The sequence below is a fragment of the Typha latifolia genome, chromosome 9 (assembly GCF_019914945.1).
Source record: "Typha latifolia isolate L0001 chromosome 9, TyphaL0001v2, whole genome shotgun sequence".
Classification (NCBI taxonomy): domain Eukaryota; kingdom Viridiplantae; phylum Streptophyta; class Magnoliopsida; order Poales; family Typhaceae; genus Typha; species Typha latifolia.
In genome coordinates, this window is record NC_133094.1 from 416259 (window position 1) to 436645 (window position 20387).

Sequence of the window (20387 nt, forward strand, 5' to 3'; positions counted from 1 at the left end):
TTATATAAAAATTATAGTAAAAAATGAGTAGCCTAGTCATAAAATTTCAACAAAAACATTAAATAAAAAAGAGATTAAAGCTTTGGGAAGAAGACCTTTTAGCATATTCCAAACACTGTCGGTGACTTTTAGTGCTTAGGCGACTATGATGCGTCTACAAAGTGGAAATATAGCAAGAAAATCAAATACGGCACCAAATGTCGATAAATAAAAGAGATGGAAAGTAGAATTGACTTGTTAAACGTCTCAATCCTACTTACAGCGTCGAGTATATATATGCATTAGAGACCAAATAAAATAACAACGTTTTGTTTTGCTTATGTTCACATTATTCGATGATTAGATCTGACCAAATCTTAACTAATCCACCTGTGACATACAAGGGCATCATTTCGGCAAGGAATTTCTAATCAAAATGCAAAAAGTGATACAAGATTTCATGGGTTATAGTATGTTTCAATTAGAAACTGTCAAGAGAGTAGTTAAAAATAAGACGATGGAAACTTTACGAAATATTCAGCTGCCTATGTGGAGAAAACAAAGGTGCAATTCTTATGCACCAAATAAATAAGCAAGCAATGAAGCAAAAAAAATCTAAATTCCACAAGTAAAAACAATCCACTCACATGAAATGATAAAAGATAGAGATCAATGAAAAGCTCAGGAACTCTACATCACAGTATGTGATATGCTATTAACCCCAGGACACCTCAAAGTCTATCCCAAATGGAAAAGAAAATCGCTATGCCACATGAAGCACGTTTTACAATAACATAGAAATCACTGAAGGAATCAAAGGCTTGATACAATTACATCCTTGGGCAAATCTACAAAATGTATGAGGGCAGATGGAGCAGCTGACACACCATTAGCAGTAGTATGTTTGAAGAAGCTTTTGCAGAACCTGTGGGGAAGCTGAGTTCCCAACCTTTTCAAACTCGTGGTTGGAAGAAACAAATTCATGTTAACAGAAAGAGGGAAACGAAAAACAGCTACTGCTAAGAGTTTTCTGTGCCTGAAGGATTTTGATCAATTTCTCTACGGGAGGCTTCCCACAACTGCTGCTCGATACCCAACTTCCTCAGCTCTGTTAGACCTCTCTCCACTGCAACAACAAATTATATCACACAACCTTTTATAATATTTGGGTTACAGGTTGAGTTGACAAGAAAATGCATCTTCTAGATATATGGAGTAAGCTGAGACCGTGCTCAGTAATACATCAGTAAGTATTGTGCTTTCTGATCACCAGACTATCCAGGACTCATAAAAAGAGCTATAACTAGTATCAAGACAAAATATTGCATGTAGCCATTAATAGTTCTTACTAGACATGCATGTTGGACAACAAAAGCTGTGTGACAGTACTGCATCTCCTCATAGGAAAAAAAGAAAAGAAAAGAAGGAAAACTAAAATTACTGCAGGATGGACTCTTTTTCTGTACGGAGAGAAACTAAAAGCAAATGAGCTACTAATGGGAATAGAGTAAGGAATATGACGTCATTACCATCAATGGCGTCATGAGAAGTAGGTCTCTGACCGCTGCGACCAATCCAAAATTGCAGCCGTTCTTCAGCAATATCTTCTTCTACTCCATGAGTTTTGGCTCTTCTCCAGAAGTACATAAGCCATGCCTGCTTGAACGTAACATCTTCGGCCTCCTCTAAGTTTAGTTCTGCAAGATTTACCAAGTCAATTATGCAATGCCTGTCAGCATCTAGTATCAAACAAAAGCAGTAGGGAATAAAGCTGGAAAATCATAACTCAATAAATACAGTAGTCATATATCAATTGTTCCTTTATATGCACTTTGATCATTTGAAAAGCATATGAATATCTTGTATCAGAAAGATAAAAATGGTATGAACAGTATTCGGTGAAAATAGGAGAAGCTTTACCAAAGGCCTCAAAGAACTTCGACTCCCCAGGTGCTTTAAAATCTGTACACATATGAATCAGATGTGTAACATATTTGGGGCCAGGATGATGGCATCACCATAGTAGAAACAACATGAAAAATAGTGATATTGTTTTGCAATTTTTATGAGTCAATGAACCTGAAGTAAATTGTCGAATTAAGTTTGGCCACCGATGTTGACCCAATGCAAGCACAATAGCATCCTCCACCTTGAAGTCAATGTTCACAAAGATATGGAAACACAAAAATCAACATTGATAGTAGATACTGAGGAACAATAAAATGACAGTAGAAAGAGATGTGATGCCAATTTACAAAAAGTTCCTACAAAATGCATCATTTTACACAAAATAGAGGGATATTACTGGAAGTACAACCAAGAACAGATGCACAAAATTAAGCATGAAAAAGTATATACTACGAGTGAAGGATTTCAGGAAACCTTCAAAGATGCAAGTTCTCTTAGGCCCATTTCAACTGATAGCATGCTCTCTATATTGTCTTCTCCAGTAAAGTCATTCAAATCATGCATAGGTTTATTTCTTCTGTCAGAATCATCTCGACCTGTTTGTATCAAACAGGAAACAGAAAGAGCACATCCATCATTGGAGTACTCTAAAAGAAATCTAAAAGATAACACTAAAGTCATGTTAGTCACAGATTAAGATTACTTGCCTGGGCTAGGTGATTCTTCCTTAGCCTTCTGACCAGACGAAGTGACAAATTCAACAGGAACAGGAGCTAATGATGACCAATATTCATACTTTGATGCAGCAATATCTGGGTAGATACCTACAAGTAAATGCAATTAAAGACAACAGCCTCTGTAGTAACTAATTAAGGACGATCTATAGAAAAAAACAAGGAGTTTTTCATTCATACCCTACATGATTGAGTCATTCTGGTTCAAACCACAACTTTTCACTATTTCTAGACTGAGCCATGTATTTCCTAAAAGTGTTCAAATATCACCCCCTATTAGTCTAGTAAAGGTTTAACCTTACCCTTGGTTAACTTAACACACCTACCAAATTACTAAAATGCCTATGATCTACCTTGGTCAGAACCAAACAAATAACAATCTAACCAAGTCAAACTCGACACTCTAATTGTTGGTTGGAGGAAAAAATTGTAATGGCCAAATCTTTTATCACAAGAAACAAGGGCATTTTGGGCTTACAAATATTAAGTTGGGACCTTCTCATCTTCAAGTTGTATTCAAGACAATATGATATTGTAACAAAAAGGCTTGAAGATAATAATGATTTTGATGATCCAAAATATTAACAACTGATTAAGACTGCTTAATCAAGAAAATCAGAAATCATCAGGCAATCTGCAGTAAGCAGTAGACATCTTATGTACACTTATAAAAACAATGAGTCAGTGTGCATCTTCATCATGGCTTAAAAGAGTAAATGAACAAAGTCAACGGACTGAATCTATGAAAGGAATCATCTCATAATGTAAGAACCCGTAATAGGACAGAAAATTACCATGTTGGACAGCTAAACCCCAGTACCGAGCAAGCCAACACCTTTTAAGAACAACTTCTTCCTACAAGAAATATGGATATAGAATAAATAGAGTTCAGTCTATAACAAAATGCCATAAAATTTTACTATATATATATATATCTACAAACCCTCTCTTCTTGGGTCAAGATCATTCTCTGTGTGATTGATTGGAGTGCCTTCACTTCTGATTCAGCTTCTTTAAGCTGCTCAATGGCTGTTGCAACCTCTCCTTTAGCAGACTATTCAAGATATTAAAGCCAAGTAGACAATCAAACAATAAAAAAGTCACATTCACATAATCACGAGATTAAAATTGTTTGAAGACATGTAAAGTTTTAGAAATAATCGCCAACTGTTCACTTTGTTTCAAGGAGTACCTCTACTTCTTGCTTTAATGATGTTATTTCCTCATCTCTCCCATCCTTTGTATCTTTAGCAGATTTAAGTGCAGCCTGGATTGAAAAATAGATCACCCTTAATTAGTTTAAAGACACCATCTGAAGAATGTTCGAGGAGCTAAAATTTTGTTTGTATATCTTATGAGCATCAACTTGTTTCTTTCTTAACTTGTTTCTTTCTTATTTATTCGGTTAAGTCATCTGATGAAATTGTTAAGCATGGTCATTGATGCTGGCAATAACATTAAAAAACACTGTAAATGAAATCACAATATCAAATTGTGCCAGCCAGCTTCATATTTAAGTATAACCTGATAATTAATTGTGATATAAACCCCATTTTTTCACTATTTCAAGATCGACAAAATGGTGGCAAACACCCTCAATAAATTTTAACCTTGAACTTTTGTCAAGAGAGATAATAAATATCTGAATGTTATTCTAGTTTTAAATGTTAGTGGATTCCACACCTAAATGCCCTTGTGTTCTTAAAATCCAAATGAACCTACATGAAGAGATCTAAAGAACCTTCAATACCCTCAAGGTTGAAGAAAAAACTCAAAAAAACATATATTGAGTCAATAATATGAGGAAGGAAAGTTACTAAGATCGTATTAAAATGAATGGTTTATTGGAATATGGTGAGCCAAATTTTAAGGGGCAACAAAGAGACTTGCACAAAACACAAGTTGATACTGCAGGGTTAGATAAGCCAACAATAAACTACATCCATCCATAATTACCTCTCTCTGGCGGAGTGCGGCTTCTTTCCTGCAAATTAGTCAAGTAAAACATCATGGTGCTAATAGAGTAAAGGATGCAGCCAAGTAAAATATCATGATGCGAATAGAGTAAAGCATTACAAAATGTAAAATGCAGAGCTAGAATAAAGTGAAGGTTGCCAACGAACTGTACATAAAGAATGATATGAAACCTGCTCAATAGCCGAGCTTCCAAAGATACCCCTTCTCCAAGAGCAGCAACCTGCATAACTAGAGATTAACTAATGATGATTTAAAATTGTAACTACACCATCAAATATTTATTCATCTTAGATATATTTCACATAAAATATTAAATATCAAAGCCTACTTCTTTCTTTATGCATTTGATGACCAAGATCCATCACTCAAGTATACAAGCCTTTATTATCTACTTTAACAGGAATAATGCACCCACACGGAGTAGGATAAGTATTTATAAGAAGATAAGATGATCACATGTTCCCTTAGATATCAAAATTCAACAATTAGTTACAGAAAAGCACAATTTGCCCAATGCTGTAAGATCAGGAAGGAAAACTCATCAATCATTCTCATGAGAATACATAGGTAGCAGCTGCACACAATGTTGCAAGCAGTTGATAGTCTGGTGAAAACAACATAAAAATGTAGGAGATTCTAACAAGTGAGTGTGAGAAAATCATCTGATGCTTCAGAATAAGCATATGTTACAGATATAAAGTCCAAGAAACTTCTAATGTTTCTGCCAGAGGGGAATATTGGACATCCTCAATGAAGAAGTTTGCTCCAGTTCTGAGATATAGGATTTACAGCTATCATAGCTAACAAGAAATAAAATTCAGAAATATTACGAAGTAACCTGTTTCTCAAGCTCCCTAGCCCTGGCCTCTGATTCCTCACATCTTACTTCAGCAAGTCGCAACTGGATAACAAATTTATAGAGTAACTTAATGCTGTTTACCACCAAAGAGGTCTCATGATATAGAGATTCAGAGTACCTTTCCCAGGATGTTCTCATTTTCTTCTTGTAGCATATCAAGCTGCAGGATGAGCAGAACTCAGTGTTTGTAGAGTCCCAAAAATAATGATTTCAATGATAACTTCTCAATCTTCATCTTTATAGATTCTAAGAAGAGGGTAAAAAGAATGATGCTTAGACTATACCTCATCTTGGAGTGCAGAAGCCTCACGCTTAACTCCTGTTTTTCTCAAATCTGCTGGAAACCTGAAGCAGAATGAATCAGCTTATACAACAGAATATCATCTAGCAATGTTTTGAAACCTGCTACTCATGGAAGAATCAACCTATTATAGCAGAAAAAAAAAGGTGGGCTTTGTTGTAGCTTAATTGGTTGAATCATATCAGCGTATAACAGAGGTTATAAGTTCAATTTTCCTAAGAAATATTAGGGTTGGATTTCCCATTGTGATTTGTTTCTTAAAAGAGTTGGCTCAATTGTCTAACTCATATATCAAGGAGGATCAATCTTTTTATCTAGCCTAAAATTAACCTTCAAGCTCATGGTCTATTAAAATAAAACTAAATATAAGTAGCAGAACTTATATATGAAATAAGTGCAACATTCGAAGTTTTTTTTTCAGTCAATATTAAAAAGTCAAAAACAACATATTCTAAAATGAAAAGAAACATTGAATATTGGAAACACATATTCTAAAATGAAAAGAAATGTTGAATATTGAAAACTGTTTTTTAGCTTGGAACATTCACTTGTTAATTATGTTTATCCTACCTAGAAATCTTCATAAATAGTGGATTCCTTGCAATGGTTAAGACAAGTAGACAACTGCCTCCTTACCTATCACTTTAGCTGATAAACGAACTTCAGTAGAGCTAGAATGCTTTAAAATACATCATACAAAAAGGAAGAATGAAAGGATTCAAGACAAAAAGGAAAACAAGGATGAAAGTTTATCAAAAATTAAAGGAATTCTAGGAAATAGTGGCTCTTTTATAACGTTTAAAGTGACATTGCCATCCAATTAGTGGAATTTGCCAAAGAAACAAGTAAGCATCACGATACCTCTTCTTCCTGCGAACATCAGCTTGAGGTTCTATTGTTGGAATAGGTGATGGTGTTCTCAAAGACGTTTTACTTGGGGGCACAAATGTTGCTGCATGAGCAGAAACTGATGACCTTCCAGCAGATGTAGAGCGGTTAGCTGAGGTGTGCTCTACAAAGTTCCGAACTAACTAATCAAAAGATGACAGAACAAAATGAGCAAGAAACCAGCAACGAGGATAGTGAAGTAAGTCTTAGCAACATTAAAGAATTAAAAGCGTACATACCATAAGAACATGAAATCTTACTATACTTCTGAAAAATCATAATCTATACCAACACTTAGTCACACTATCAGTCAGGTCTATTTTGTAGTTCCATAGAGTTCCAGATCCCAATCGAATCATTCAGTCATTTGATGATCTGTTTTACATCCAATACAGTGAAATTGAACCTTAATTTGTTCTACACTTCTACTTTGATTTTAGAAGAGATAGTATCTACACTTGAGAGATGTAGTGCAAGAAAACTCAAAACAATCAAATTTCCTCATTGTTTCAGAACCACTTCCACCAAAAGATAATAATTGCAAATTTGTTCATTTATTTCTTTCAACTGAAAAAATACGAAATTCCAAATCTGTGAATCTATGAAAAGTACGCTTATGACGAAGAAAAAGGTTAATAAGTATCTTGCACCTTGCACACTCCAAAATTCATATTTTTCGTTAGAGAGGATCAACAATAGAATATGCTTGACAAAACAAATTTTTATATACTCTCAGATCATATGTGGAGGGAATTACCGCAGGAGAGGGAGAACGAGTTGACCTCCCCAACAAAGAAGTTGCAATCCCTCCACCATTGTTGCTGACCATTGCTGCAGATCGTGGAGTAGTGTAATTCAGTGTTGATGTGCCACTACTGCTAGTTGCTAAAAGTTTGTCCTCATAGTCCTCGCTGTCATTGGCGCTGATAGAACTCTGTGATGCCATCACTTGCGTAAGTGCCTCCAGCAAAAACCATAAGCACATAGAATCTTTTTGACTTCAGAAACCATAAATTAATTATTAGACCACACAGGAATGACTTTAGCAATCCAGTTGGATCTGCATCACTCAGAGTCATGAACTTATTTCTTCCAAAGTAAGTTTTTTTTTTTACTTTTGCTGGAAAAGTTGACCTTAAAGATACTTCCCAAACTGACCCTAAGAAATGTTAAAACTTAACATTTTCAGCATTTCATGTTTGCGCAATAAACCACTGAAACAAAACTAATTTAACATTTTCAGGAAGCAGTTGCCCTTCTCCGGATTTACCCGGTGAGGGTGGCGCTTGTGAGTCTAGTTTATATGCATAAAAAACACTAAAATTTTACAAATTTGTCAAAACTTAGATATCAAAATTAAATTTTAGTAGATTTAATCTTGCATCTCGTGCACTTTGATATTCATCATTAACACCAGCAGGATTCCACAAAATTATATCTTATATCCACTCGTGTCAGATCTGGAGGAAATTACCGCGGGTGACTGAGATCGAGTTGACCTCCCCAACAATGAAGCTGCAGCAGTCACTCTGCCGTTGCTGCTTGGCATTACTGCAGGTTGTGAAGCATAATACCTCAATGATGACGTGCTGCCACCACTGACTGCTGAAAGCTTATCTTCATAGTCTTCATCATCATCAACATCAGCATGATTTCGCGATGCCGTCACCTAAGGAATGGCTCCAACAAAAGCCATAAGCACATAAAATCTTACATGACTACAGAAACCACACAGGAATGCATGTTGCAGTAAGGTGAGTAGCCACACCACCATTACTGCCTCAAGTTTCTCCCCCCCCCCCCCCCACATAATCTTTGTACTATCAAAAGCTTTTATCCTAATAGCTTCGCCATCGACCTCGTTGTCAAGCTCGTCGTCGCCGCTCGGGCTACAACGAGCGGCGACCGGGAGCGGCGACGGCGAAGGTGTTACATTTTTCTCTCCTTTTCTTATGGTATGGCCGGCAATAGCCGCGGCACGTGTGGGCCGGCGGTTGGCCGTGCCACAGGCACGGCCATCATTGATTCAAACACTCCTAAAAACTCCATGATTAGACAGACATTCTGTAATACATAAGTACAGTACAGCTACAAAATCGACACATTTAAATTTTTTTCCAACTCGATGTGGCTATCAGTAATTTCATCTGTTTTTTACTTTCCTTCATATGATACAAACTTCTTGTTTATAATCCACAATAGGAAAAAAATTGTCCAAATCCAATTCCTAATCGCCTAATGATCCGTATCACATCAAATGAAGGAAACTTAATATTGAAATGTTCTATTTCAAAAAAATCAACAAGAGATTATTATCTGTATAGTCAACAGATACATCAAAGAAAAACTGGAACCAATTAATGCACCTCAAAATATGGAAAACACTTCAATTGAAAACAAGCAACTTCTACGAAAACTCGAATGTAAATATTAATAACTAAAACTTCGCGAATCGCACCATAAAAGACAAAATAGATATTCCACGAAATTAGTTCTTAAGACCGCTGAAATCATATGTAGTGGAAATTACCGCAGGTGAGGAAGATCGAGCCGACCTCCCCAACAACGAAACCCCCGTCCCTCCGCCGTTAGTTCTCGTTGTCGCCGCCGCAGGCCGTGGAGCACCGTACCTCCGGGGTGGTGTCACGATCTCGTCATCCTCCTCGTCGTCTCCTGCGTCGGAGGCGCTCTGCGACGCCATCACCTGCGCAAGGCGCGCGGCGGCCGCCCTCGCCGCCACGTTCTGCGTCCGCCGGACTCCAGAGAGGCCTCCCCCAACCCCCATCGACGCCGATCTTCGGTGCGCAGGAGAGAGGTTTCCCGGCGACGACGAGCCGTCTCCGCTCCTCTGCCGGCCGTACACGGGGCTTCCCGACCTTAACCTATCCATGGCAGCCGCCCGCGGAGGAAGTGGAACTTCTAGAAAAAGAGGAATAAGGGGTAGACGCCGTTGTATCGGGATCGGACGGTAGAGATCTCGTCGGTTGGATGGTGGAAGAAGAAGAGAAGAGACCTCTCGAGTCGTGAGAAGTGGAGGACAACGAAGTGGGAGGCAAGTAATCGAATCAACTAAAGAAGAGCGATGTTCTCGGTGCGTGCCCAGTGTTTGATCCGCTACAATTTTACTCGAACGGATATTTCTTGCTACCCTTGATCATTTCACGGTACAGATGATAACCGGTAGCGGGTTGGGATGGAACAAAGAGAGAGAAGGATAAAATGGAGCAAATCCGAGAAGGTGCTCTGTTTTCAGGACGTCTGGAATTATTTTGGTAAGTTTTTCCTTGGTAGGTGGGTGGACCACTAATTAGTATTCAAAACTGAGTTATGGGGGAATTATTGGGTAGTACTTCTTGGGTAGTTATTTGTTGGTAAGTTACTCAGATCGTCTGTGTCCCCAACTGCAGGGAAATTCCTGCAGCTATGGTTATAGATAACATAGTTTAGTAAGACATTTCTAAATGTCTTCTAATAACTGCCATATATAGTAGTGAAATCAGATAACATAAAGATAAACGACAGGATAAGGGACATAATTTAGGTTTTTTACAGATAAACCCTGCAATTATAAACTATTACGGACAGTTTCTATTTTTTTGTGCAGATTGTATCGGTTCCTACAAGCTGCTCTGTCGAGGATCCGCCATCAAGTTCGGTGCGGAAGCACGCATCTTTCTTTTTGGCAAGCAGAGGAAGAGAAGCCACCTCAAAGTTGCTACGTGAAGTGGAAATGGAATGAGGAAGCTCCCACATCCACTTCATTCCACCATTACTCTTCTTCCCATTCTACCCTTCCTCTCCACGCCCTTCTCCTCCTCCTCCCAAACCCTAACCCCCGGGAAGACCAACCTCTCCGCCCTCTTCTCGCGCGTCATCAATCCCTCCTCCGTCTCCTCATGGAATTTCGCCATCGCCGACCTGTTCCGGTCCGGCGATCCCTCCGCTGCGCTCTCCGCCTTATCCTCCATGCTCCGCCTTCGCCTCCTCCCGGACCGCTCCTCCCTCCCGCCCGCCCTCCTTTCCGCCGCTTCCCTCTCCGACCTACTACCCGGCCGCCAGCTCCACCTCCTCGCCCTTCGCCTAGGCCTCCTCCCCGACCTCTTTGTTGCGTCCTCCCTTGTCCACATGTACTCCCGCTGCCGCCAACCACTCGACGCTCGTGCCGCATTCGACGAGATCCCCAGTCCCAACCCCGTAGTCTATACCGCCATGATCTCCGGGTACGTCTATAACGATTTACCACATAAAGCCCTCGGCTTGTTCTGTCAGTTCCTCACCGAAGAGAATGGAGATGCAGTGGATGCCGCAGCTGCCGTCTCCGCCCTTTCGGCTTGCTCTCGCATTTTAGACAAGAGAGCCACGAAAGGATTGCATGGTCTTGTGGTCAAGATAGGGTTGGACACCAATGTAGGAGTGGGAAATACTTTGATCGATGCTTATGCGAAGGGAGGAGGTGATCTGGAGGTGGCGCGGAACATGTTTGATGGAATGCATGAGAGGGATGTGGTGTCGTGGAACTCGATGATTGCATTGTATGCTCAGAATGGGTTGTCCGCAGAGGCGCTGGATATTTTTTGTAAATTGTTAAATAGTGGAGGGGTGAGGCAGAATGCCGTTACATTGTCGGCAGTTCTCTTAGCTTGTGCTCATGCGGGGGCGTCTCAGACGGGGAAATGCATTCATAATCAGGTAGATATTTACTTGGTATTCTTTTAGTTGTATGAATTGAATAAGTTATAGTACTAAAGGAAGCAGCTTTATCACTTGATCATGTTAATCAATGCTTGAACATTAAAGTTGTCTCCCACAAATTACATGGTCTCAGGTGGTCAGGATGGGTTTGGAGGAGAACGTTTATGTGGGAACTTCTGTGGTCGACATGTACTGCAAGAGTGGGAGAGTAGAGATGGCTAGGAAAGCGTTCAATAGAATGAAGGAAAAGAACATCTTGTCCTGGTCCTCCATGGTTGCAGGTTATGGCATGCATGGCCGCGGCCCTGAAGCTCTTGAGGTGTTTGACGAAATGAGGAGAGCCAGAGTGAGGCCGAATTACATTACATTTGTGTCGGTCCTTGCTGCTTGCAGCCACGCAGGCCTTCTGAATGAAGGTCGGCATTGGTTCAATGCCATGAAGAAAGAGTTTGATATCAACCCTGGTGTGGAGCACTATGGATGCATGGTGGATCTTCTAGGGCGCGCTGGTTGTCTTGATGAGGCTTATGATCTGATTAAGGAGATGAAGATCAAGCCTGATTCTATTGTCTGGGGGTCTCTTCTGAGTGCATGTAGAATTCACAAGAATGTTGTGCTAGGAGAGATTTCTGCAAAGAAATTATTTGAGCTTGATCCAAAGAACTGTGGGTACTATGTTTTGCTTTCAAATATATATGCAGATGCTGGAAGGTGGAATGATGTGGAGAGGATGAGAGTCCTGATTAAGAAAAGAGGAATGGTAAAGCCACCAGGGTACAGTTTGGTAGAGCTCAAGGGAAAAATTCATGTTTTCTTAGTTGGGGATAGGAAACATCCTCAGCATAAAGAAATCTATTCCTATTTGGAAAAGCTTTCCATTAGGATGCAGGAAGCCGGCTATGTCCCGGATACAGGGTCAGTTCTCCATGATGTAGATGAAGAAGAGAAAGAAACAGTTCTGCGTGTTCATAGTGAGAAGTTGGCTGTTTCTTTTGCTATCATTAACTCAATCCCAGGAACCCCAATCCATGTAATCAAGAACCTCAGGGTGTGTGGTGACTGCCACTCGGCATTCAAGTTGATTGCCAAGCTTGTGGATCGGGAGATTGTTGTCAGAGACTCGCATCGATTCCATCACTTCAAGGATGGTTTCTGCTCCTGTGGGGATTATTGGTAATTTGGTGTCAATGTATTTGTTCTCTTGTTGTTCTCCAACTTGTACTCATGCCTCTATATGGCCAAGATCGTCATGAAGAGTGCTGCACTTAAGAGATAGTGCATAGAAGTTCTTTATTCAACTAAGAAGGCAATTACAAAGAGACTCTTCACTCGTGGCTTTTTTTCTGTGGCAAATGGGTGCATCTAACAGAGTCCAATTTCTAATTTGTGAAAGCTGATGCCCATGTTGTTTTCTATTGCTGATGAGTTAGAAGCACATGATTGACAAGTAGCATCAGAATTATAATTGAGAAGGTTTCATTGCCTTACTGCTGCTTCGGATATGTTCCATAATAACCACTACTGTTTGCCATCAAGGGCCTCCAGAGTCCAGATATGCGGTGACTGCAACTTGGATATCAAGTTGACCTCCAAGCTTGTGGATTAGGGAGATTTCATCATAGGTTTATGCTGATTTCACTATTTCAAGAATCATTTTTGCTTCACTGACAATTGTTGGTGAAATTATTCAATGATGAGATGCTCCCTGTTTTCTCCGTGTGTGGTTGCAGATCTACTGACCAAAGATGAACAAAAGAGTGTTGCACTATAAATTTGAGCAGTGATAGTTCCTTTTGAGTAAGTCTATTAACAAAAAATGTCGTCTTTTCTGTAGAATCATTCTTTTGGAAGAAGAAGCGTCTAATTTAATTTCAACTGTGACTGCTGAAAGCAGATATCTACCTAACCCTTGCTTGGTGATCTAGAATATATGATATTCCGATATTCCTCATCAGAATATATTTGAATAACGAAGTCTGAGATTCTTGGTTTCTTGCATTTGTCCTTCCTTGTTTTTATATGTATGAATCTCTTATGCTCCTCTGAACACTAAAATGAAAAGTTTTATTATTCTGAAACTTTTGAGCAGCACCTATAAGTAGTATGGTCAGCATTGTCATTTCATATCTGAGATTGCAGTGAGGAATAATTCATTCACCTGAAGTGCTTACATTCTATAATCTATTAACTTTATTTTAAATAGAATTTCTTTCTCCTCTTGGAAACTCTTTACAGTTCTTGCTCTTGGATGTAAAGGATGAATCTTTATTTAGTCTCAGTTTAAAAATAATACTGTCAAAGAAAGCTTCATGCCTGTGAGGTATAATCAATATCGCTCATTAAAAGCTGCAGCTATATGAAAAGCATGAACTATTTAAAGTGCAGATATAACATTTGATATATAGTTGGAGATTCAAGAGTCCAACCAGATGTTTATAAAATTATTGAGGAGGAATTAGGTGGAACAATCATGCAAAAGGGCACAGGTTGTTGGGTTTACTTTTTTCTGGTTGTGACTTGGGTACATGTTACAACAGTAGTGGTTGTCATCATGCATAGTTGAGACACTAATTGTTCATATGACATGACTATAATTTCCCATCTCGAGTCTTGACCCATCCACCATACTAGTTTATCAGCTTATTAGTTGTTTTTATCTACTCGTAGCCAACCCTTGCTTTAGTAATTTGTATCCACTTATAAGCTAAATGCATCCATCCATTGTAACAGCAACTGCCCTCACAGTAGGTGGTAAAAGAAGTCAAGATAAGCAAACATCATGTCACTACCAAAGCTTATCTCATCTAAAAAGAAAGTCTTTTTTGCTGTCCTAATCATGGTTAAGATCCTAACCATAGGTACTATGAGACAAAAAAATTCTTAACCCCACTAATTTTTGTACTCAATAACATAAAAAATTAAAAAAGAAGAAGCATATATATAGTTATTTTTTGTGCATGGGAACATTGGGAAGGCATCCAGTTGAAACCATTTAAGTGTTGGTGGTATCTAAACTGGGAAGTGTTCATGCACCATTTGTCTCATTGGTGAAATACAAAGGGACTGGACTCTGTTGTTTAACTTCTATAACCATGGTATGTGTATACATAGAAATATATATAATTTCAATAAATTATCTCGAAGGTTTTAGACTAAAATTTCAAATTTGACTGCTTTGCCATTGACCACTAACTAGAGTATACTTTTCCATGTGGCCAACCAGACAGACAGGAAAATAATACTAGGGAAAGATGACATTTTTTTTATTAGGGCTACTCACAGCTTGAGCATCTTCTTTATAAAAAGTGACAGGAAACGAATCCATGAAGGTGGATTTAAAGTGGTGAAGAAGGCAAAGGAGGTTATTCCTCAGTTGCATACTATAATTGTGGTCACATCCTCTGTGAATTTGGAGCTACAGAATGAAGTTCTTATTTCAGTGCCCATGCTGCTCATGCTTCTGCTTCATGAAGGCCAAGAAGATCAACAAACCAAGGGAGAAGGATGCAAAGGGAAGCTGAAAGCAATTTTCATATTCACAAGATATTGCAAGGAAAAGCAGTATGTTCCTGCATGAAGCTTTCTTATATCATCATATCGATCACTTGTATCTTTCTCTTATATAGGACTATGTAAGTTGTTGTAATGGCTTTTCATCAATAAGAATGCAGACTACTTTGCAGTTTCTTTTTCTTTCTATATGCTTTACTGATGTACCTTTTTGTTACTATAAATGCCTTGAGTTGTGATGGAGAGGCCAGGGAATTCTAGTACTTATCAGACTGGCATGTTCAAGCACCACCCTTTGCTGGAAATGCTTCTTGTAGGATTACCAATCTATTATTACATATATCTGGTGGTTAACAATCTAGAATCATTAATATTGCAGAGAATTAATGAATGGTTTATTTACTATTGATGCTGAAAGAATTTCTAGCAGAACAGATGGAAGATGATGCATCCCATATAAAATCCCAACAGATTTAAAACTTTAACTGGAGTTTCATCCCTAATTCTTTCCAAGATGGACAAGGTTACAGAACACCAGCAGAGGAACATGTTGGCCATCAGAAGTGAGATTCAGATATTTTCTGCAGCAATTTTAATTTTAGAGATTCTGCAAATAATTACTTCCCCAAGGAGAAACCAAATAAGTTAAACTATTAAGATGCATATCAACAAGTAAAAGGAAACTTTAGGAGCATTTGGCTTCATGTATTTGGAAAAAAAAATGCAATTACATATATAAAATTGTCGTTTATTGAGATGTATCTGAAACTACATTAGTATATATTTGAGATGATTGTTTAGTTCATAGATATCATAAAACAGTGTCTCAAAGTGTTAATCAGTACTTAAATTCTGTATTCTGACATCCACTTAATGTTAGTGGAAGTCAAAACACAGTTTCTTGACCTTTCATGAGAAGGAAAGAGTATTAAATATGTAGTTGATATTATAATTTGGAGAGTAATACATCAAAATAATATATATATATATATATATATTTTTTTTTTTCTTATTTAATGTTATAGATAGATGTATTTTGAATTATGAGCAAATAAGCACTTCTATGAATCTTGAAATATATATATATATATATATATATTTTCTTATTTAATGTTATAGATAGATGTATTTTGAATTATGAGCAAATAAGCACTTCTATGAATCTTGAAGAGAAAAATAATTATCATATACTAAAAGAAGATTGCATAAACTCCTTGATCAGAGCAAACCTTGAGCTTATTCTTTTCTTCTAAATTTGATGCAAAACATCACTCTCCATCTAATCCCACTCATTGACTTCAAACTTAGCTTTACATTCCACAGTCAACGAGTCAACTCACATTCCGCAGAAGTATTAAGTATAGGAACCCCCCCGCCCCCCAAAACGATTCCATCCATGACCATACGACATATACACGCACAGTTGGACAAGTGTCGCCCATTCTTTCGCATTCGGAGATAATTTCAACTTACATATTACGGACAAAAACTCACCATCACTCCCACCCACTTAAAAAAGGAAACCCTTAATCCACTTCCAGCTCTGCCTCTCTAGACGAGCCATGGAAGACGTCCACCCGCCGGAATCCGCCGCGAACGGCGGAGACGCCGCCGAAACCCTAGGTCCGGCGCCATCCTCTAAGAGGCAACGCCGCCCCAGCGTCCGCCTCGGCGAGATCGGTGACCAGCCAGCCGCCATCACCTCCGACCTCTCCCTCCGCCGCCACCCCAAATCGCACCACTCCAAGCCCTCCTCCCGCATCCGTCACCTCACTACCTTCGTCTCCTCCGGGGACGACGCCGCCGCCGACGACGACCGCGTCCTCCTCCCCGTCGACGAGAACCTCGACCCCCTCTCCGGCGCGGCTACGAGCCGCCGCGGCGCGCGTGACCCGAAGCCGTGGCGGTGGCGGTCCAGATCGAGCTGGATCGCCCCTCGGGCAGAGGAGATCGCCGAGTTGAAGTCAAGCGGCGGAGAGGAGGCTGCGGACGAGGGGTACGACGAGGAGGATTCGGGGGCTAGGGTTAGGGTTTCGGAAAGTAGGGACACTGGACCTGCTGCCGTGGATGGGGATGAAACCGACGGTCGGGAATGGAGCAATCGGAATGGGCGGTGCAGATCGGTCGAGGACGGCGGGGTGAAATCCTGGCTAAACGAGTTGGGTCTTGGAAGATACGCGCCGGTGTTTGAGATTCATGAGGTGGATGATGAGGTGCTGCCATTGCTGACACTGGAGGATCTGAAAGATATGGGGATTAATGCGGTTGGTTCGAGGAGAAAGATGTATTGTTCAATCCAGAAGCGGAGGAAAAACCAAACTTGACTGGCGATGGAAGCAAGATTGGATTTTTGGATGATTGAAATGCTGTGGTGGTGAGCTCTTCTCCGTAAAAATCCAATTTTGCTTGTAGTATAATCGTCTTGTTTGTTTCTTTAGCTATAATGGCTTGGACCGGTGTATGTCTTGTCCTGCCATAAAATGCTATAACACTTGAGCTTTTGAAATCTTTTAACAAGAGAGTTAATGAATTGTTCCGGGTAGTAAGAATATTTGATCCAGTATATGTGGTTTTCATGCTTATATTAGCTGCTCATTTAGTATCCTTGTTCATACTTCTTAGTTTTTCTTCCTTTCTTTTTTATGGATGAGATGTGCAAAACCTCTGTCCTAATGTCAAATCGAACCTGCTGTTGACCAAACTGTCAAGAACCAGTAGCATTAGGGTGTTGAGCTTAGTTACACTTGTTAATGCCTCTCACCTAATGTAAGTCATGTTGCAATAAGATTTGTTTAAGGGATTATGTTGGATTATTTGGGCACACATTTGTATTCCAGCTTTCGAAGTAAATGGATCAAAATAGAAGGAAAACAACAGAATTGAGATAAAGGTTTTTCTTTGGACAACTTAATAACTGGTACTAATTCTTCCAAATCTCTGTAAGTGGCATCTCATTCTCATATTTTTATTCAACGGTACTGTTTTTATTTATTATAAAAGGGTGTTTGTTTCATTATTTTACATTGATTGCTATATGCTGTCAAAGCATATTGTTAAGTTATAAGTGAATATACACATTGGATAAACCGAAGTTAACTAAAATCTTCATAAGCGCCATGGCTAATTCATGAAAACAAGAAAATATTGTTTAGAAGAATGATTTGAGACGTGCAATGTCTATCCATGACTAGAAAGCTTAAAAGGGATGTAATTCGGAAAGACCTGATGTCCTCAGAAGATATGCAACTCAGAGATGGGAGAGATGAAGGTGCTTTTTGGTGGGAAGAAGCCTGACAATTTTCAGTAACAGTAGTGGTGATATTTATTTTCTCTTGGAAAGGAAGTAAGATTGAGCTTATTCTCTTTGTCTCTGCTTTGGAATGTAGGCTTTTTCCATGCACAGGTGTAATTATGGAGCTTTGCTCTTTTGCATGAGCTTAGATTGTGACAAAAAATGAGTCTTAATGCCTTCTGGCTTAATAGTATTCATGGCAAGCACCTTGTTGCTTGAATCGTTCTTTTGGCAGGATTAGACAATTTCTGGAGGGTTGATGTTAGGTTAAGCCTTTCGTAAATTGTGTGGTTCTTTTCTGGAAAGTTATCAATTTCAGTTATACTGCAGCTACCAAACATTAGAGGGAAAATGCCTGGAGTCTGGACACTGATAAGAATTATTAGAAGTTTTAAGTTGAAGTAAAGCACAGATGTACCATATTATCTTGATAGAATGTCGTAGTTAAGCCAATGAACATCAATGCTCTTTTTTTTGCCAATTGGGTCACTCAGGTAAGGCAAGCTTACTGATTTATTCTAGTGATAGCTTTTACTTCTGATCTTGTGAAGATCTTGGTAGTATGGGACACAATGCAATAAACCTGCATGACTTTGTTGGAAGGTATATAATGCAAATATTTTCTACACACTATATTTTAGAGACTTAAGTATCATATGCTTTGTGCCGCCCAGCATAGGGTGGTATGTTTATGGTCTACTCTGGTGAAGAGGAGGGAAGACGGCAAAATGGAGTCAGGGGAGAGAGGGGGAGGGAGGGAATGCTAAAACTAGAACACCTTGGTTTCAGAGAGCACCTTGGAGGCAAAAATATCAATAAGCAAGTTCTGGCTGCAATTTACTTATAGGAACTATGTTAATGTTTCAAATTTAACTACTTATATTTAAATTCGAAATATAGTATTAAAAATGGAAAGAGACACTCTCACTACCTTTACAGATGAGAAAATAGCCATACTCAACATAAAGGTACTTCAGAATATCACTCTAACACTCAGAATGTTGTCAATTTCACTTTAATGTACTTCATACAATAGTTGAACAATGTGTATAAATTCAAAGAGAGTTGGTTAGGGGCTGTTTGTTGATGTTACTTGATCATTTTTCTGGTTAATCTTGAACAAAAGGAAAAAAGGTCAATAGGACGACTATAAGATGAGTTATGGTTTATGGGCCTAGTTCTAACTAGGAGCAGAACACAGGTATCTTGATGGATCTTTCTTAGTTTTATAGGATTCTGACCTCATTGAGAACAGTTATTGATTATTATTATTATACTGCAAACTCAATACTATATTATAAAAAAGAGAGTGAGTTTTCATCTCTCCATCGAAGTTTATTGGCCTACCATATGTTCTCTTTTGCGTACTTATGGGCTCACTTATGCTTTTTGCTTTTATGCAGAAAATTTAGTGAACTGAAGATTGAAGAACACTCAAAGACAGCACATACACATACACACACACATGGAGTCAGATACACAAACACACACAAAGATAGACACTAGTATAAACGTGCACTCACCCAAATACCTGTCTATCGGTATATTTACTGGTTTTGTATACATGATGCAGTTAATTTCAGACCCAAAGAAGCAAATCAATGAAAAAGATGGCACGGAGAAAATGATTAGGAGAAGATGTGGACAGATGAAGCAGATCCTTATTATTGTTTGCTGAATCTTTTGTATAACATTTCTAATCTTTTTTGTAAGAGATAACTAGATCCAATAGATTCCGGGAAGAAAGTGTAACATGCTTGCTTAAGAATTTGGGATGAACAACACAGTGTCAAAAAGGTCCTTGAAGTGCTTGGACAGAGAGAGAGAGAGAAAAAAAGAAGATAACTACGTTTGGCTGTTTTAATATGTGGAATCACAATTTATGAAGTTCCACTCGCGGAAATAAAGCCTTTATCTCAGTTACAGGGTATGATGACTGTGTTTATATTTATGTGTGATGTCTTGGAATTGTTTGAACTGGGCAGTCCAATTTCAATATTTAGCCAGACGAATCTTTACTCAAAGAAACATTGTTTGTAACATGAGCAGTTGCAGAACAAGAAGTTCTTTAAGTAGAGTGGTTAATCTTTACACAATTCTGCTGTAATAGGTCATGATCGTACATTAACTTGGCATGCATCTATAATTAATCACCTGATGCTTTTACATCAGCTAAGCAGTACCAATCAAAGTGAATGATTTCCTGAGTGCTGATGCTTTTACATCAGTTAAGCAGTAGCAACCAAA

General features: G+C 38.8%; 3 protein-coding genes across 12 annotated transcripts; 2 read left to right on the forward strand and 1 right to left on the reverse strand.

Annotated features, from left to right (window-relative positions):
- Positions 1-632: 632 nt before the first annotated feature.
- LOC140794966 (coiled-coil domain-containing protein SCD2-like) lies at positions 633-9836 on the reverse strand. Of its 2 annotated transcripts, XM_073147266.1 has the most exons (18): positions 9177-9836; positions 8121-8315; positions 7404-7580; positions 6620-6789; positions 5742-5802; positions 5576-5617; positions 5437-5499; positions 4769-4818; positions 4578-4605; positions 3814-3888; positions 3565-3675; positions 3416-3476; positions 2595-2711; positions 2362-2483; positions 2059-2128; positions 1900-1941; positions 1509-1676; positions 633-1105 (listed from the first exon to the last, which is right to left on the reverse strand). In XM_073147266.1, the coding sequence occupies exons 1-18, from the start codon at positions 9534-9536 to the stop codon at positions 999-1001; spliced, it is 2019 nt and encodes a 672-aa protein (XP_073003367.1). In that variant the 5' UTR covers positions 9537-9836; the 3' UTR covers positions 633-998. The 2 variants fall into 2 exon arrangements, with proteins under 2 accessions (XP_073003367.1, XP_073003368.1); XM_073147267.1 differs by lacking the exon at positions 8121-8315 and having other exon boundaries at positions 9177-9690.
- Positions 9837-10208: 372 nt separating this feature from the next.
- LOC140794570 (pentatricopeptide repeat-containing protein At3g26782, mitochondrial) lies at positions 10209-15037 on the forward strand. 7 transcript variants are annotated; one of them, XR_012110166.1, is made up of 4 exons: positions 10209-11335; positions 11472-12960; positions 13069-13135; positions 14562-15037. XR_012110166.1 is itself a non-coding variant. In XM_073146648.1 (2 exons), the coding sequence occupies exons 1-2, from the start codon at positions 10382-10384 to the stop codon at positions 12513-12515; spliced, it is 1998 nt and encodes a 665-aa protein (XP_073002749.1). In that variant the 5' UTR covers positions 10209-10381; the 3' UTR covers positions 12516-15037. The 7 variants fall into 7 exon arrangements, 1 of the variants encoding a protein (XP_073002749.1); XR_012110167.1 differs by having other exon boundaries at positions 14645-15037; XR_012110162.1 differs by having other exon boundaries at positions 11472-14433.
- Positions 15038-16310: 1273 nt separating this feature from the next.
- LOC140795002 (uncharacterized) lies at positions 16311-20091 on the forward strand. 3 transcript variants are annotated; one of them, XM_073147359.1, is made up of 2 exons: positions 16311-17222; positions 19544-20091. In XM_073147359.1, exon 1 carries the CDS (start codon positions 16411-16413, stop codon positions 17170-17172), a length of 762 nt encoding a protein of 253 aa, XP_073003460.1. In that variant the 5' UTR covers positions 16311-16410; the 3' UTR covers positions 17173-17222; positions 19544-20091. The 3 variants fall into 3 exon arrangements, with proteins under 3 accessions (XP_073003460.1, XP_073003462.1, XP_073003461.1); XM_073147361.1 differs by lacking the exon at positions 19544-20091 and adding an exon at positions 17686-17807; XM_073147360.1 differs by having other exon boundaries at positions 16312-17222; positions 19714-20091.
- The last annotated feature ends 296 nt before the right edge of the window (positions 20092-20387 follow it).

Coding starts and splice junctions, on each gene's coding strand:
- LOC140794966 (XM_073147266.1), bottom strand. CDS start 9,536: ATGGATAGGTTAAGGTCGGGAAGCCCCGTGTACGGCCGGCAGAGGAGC. Junction 4,606..4,768: donor GAAGCTCGGCTATTGAGCAG/GTTTCATATCAT, acceptor ACTAATTTGCAG/GAAAGAAGCCGCACTCCGCC. Junction 3,889..4,577: donor CCGCACTCCGCCAGAGAGAG/GTAATTATGGAT, acceptor TTTTCAATCCAG/GCTGCACTTAAATCTGCTAA.
- LOC140795002 (XM_073147359.1), top strand. CDS start 16,411: ATGGAAGACGTCCACCCGCCGGAATCCGCCGCGAACGGCGGAGACGCC.
- LOC140794570 (XM_073146648.1), top strand. CDS start 10,382: ATGAGGAAGCTCCCACATCCACTTCATTCCACCATTACTCTTCTTCCC. Junction 11,336..11,471: donor GGAAATGCATTCATAATCAG/GTAGATATTTAC, acceptor ACATGGTCTCAG/GTGGTCAGGATGGGTTTGGA.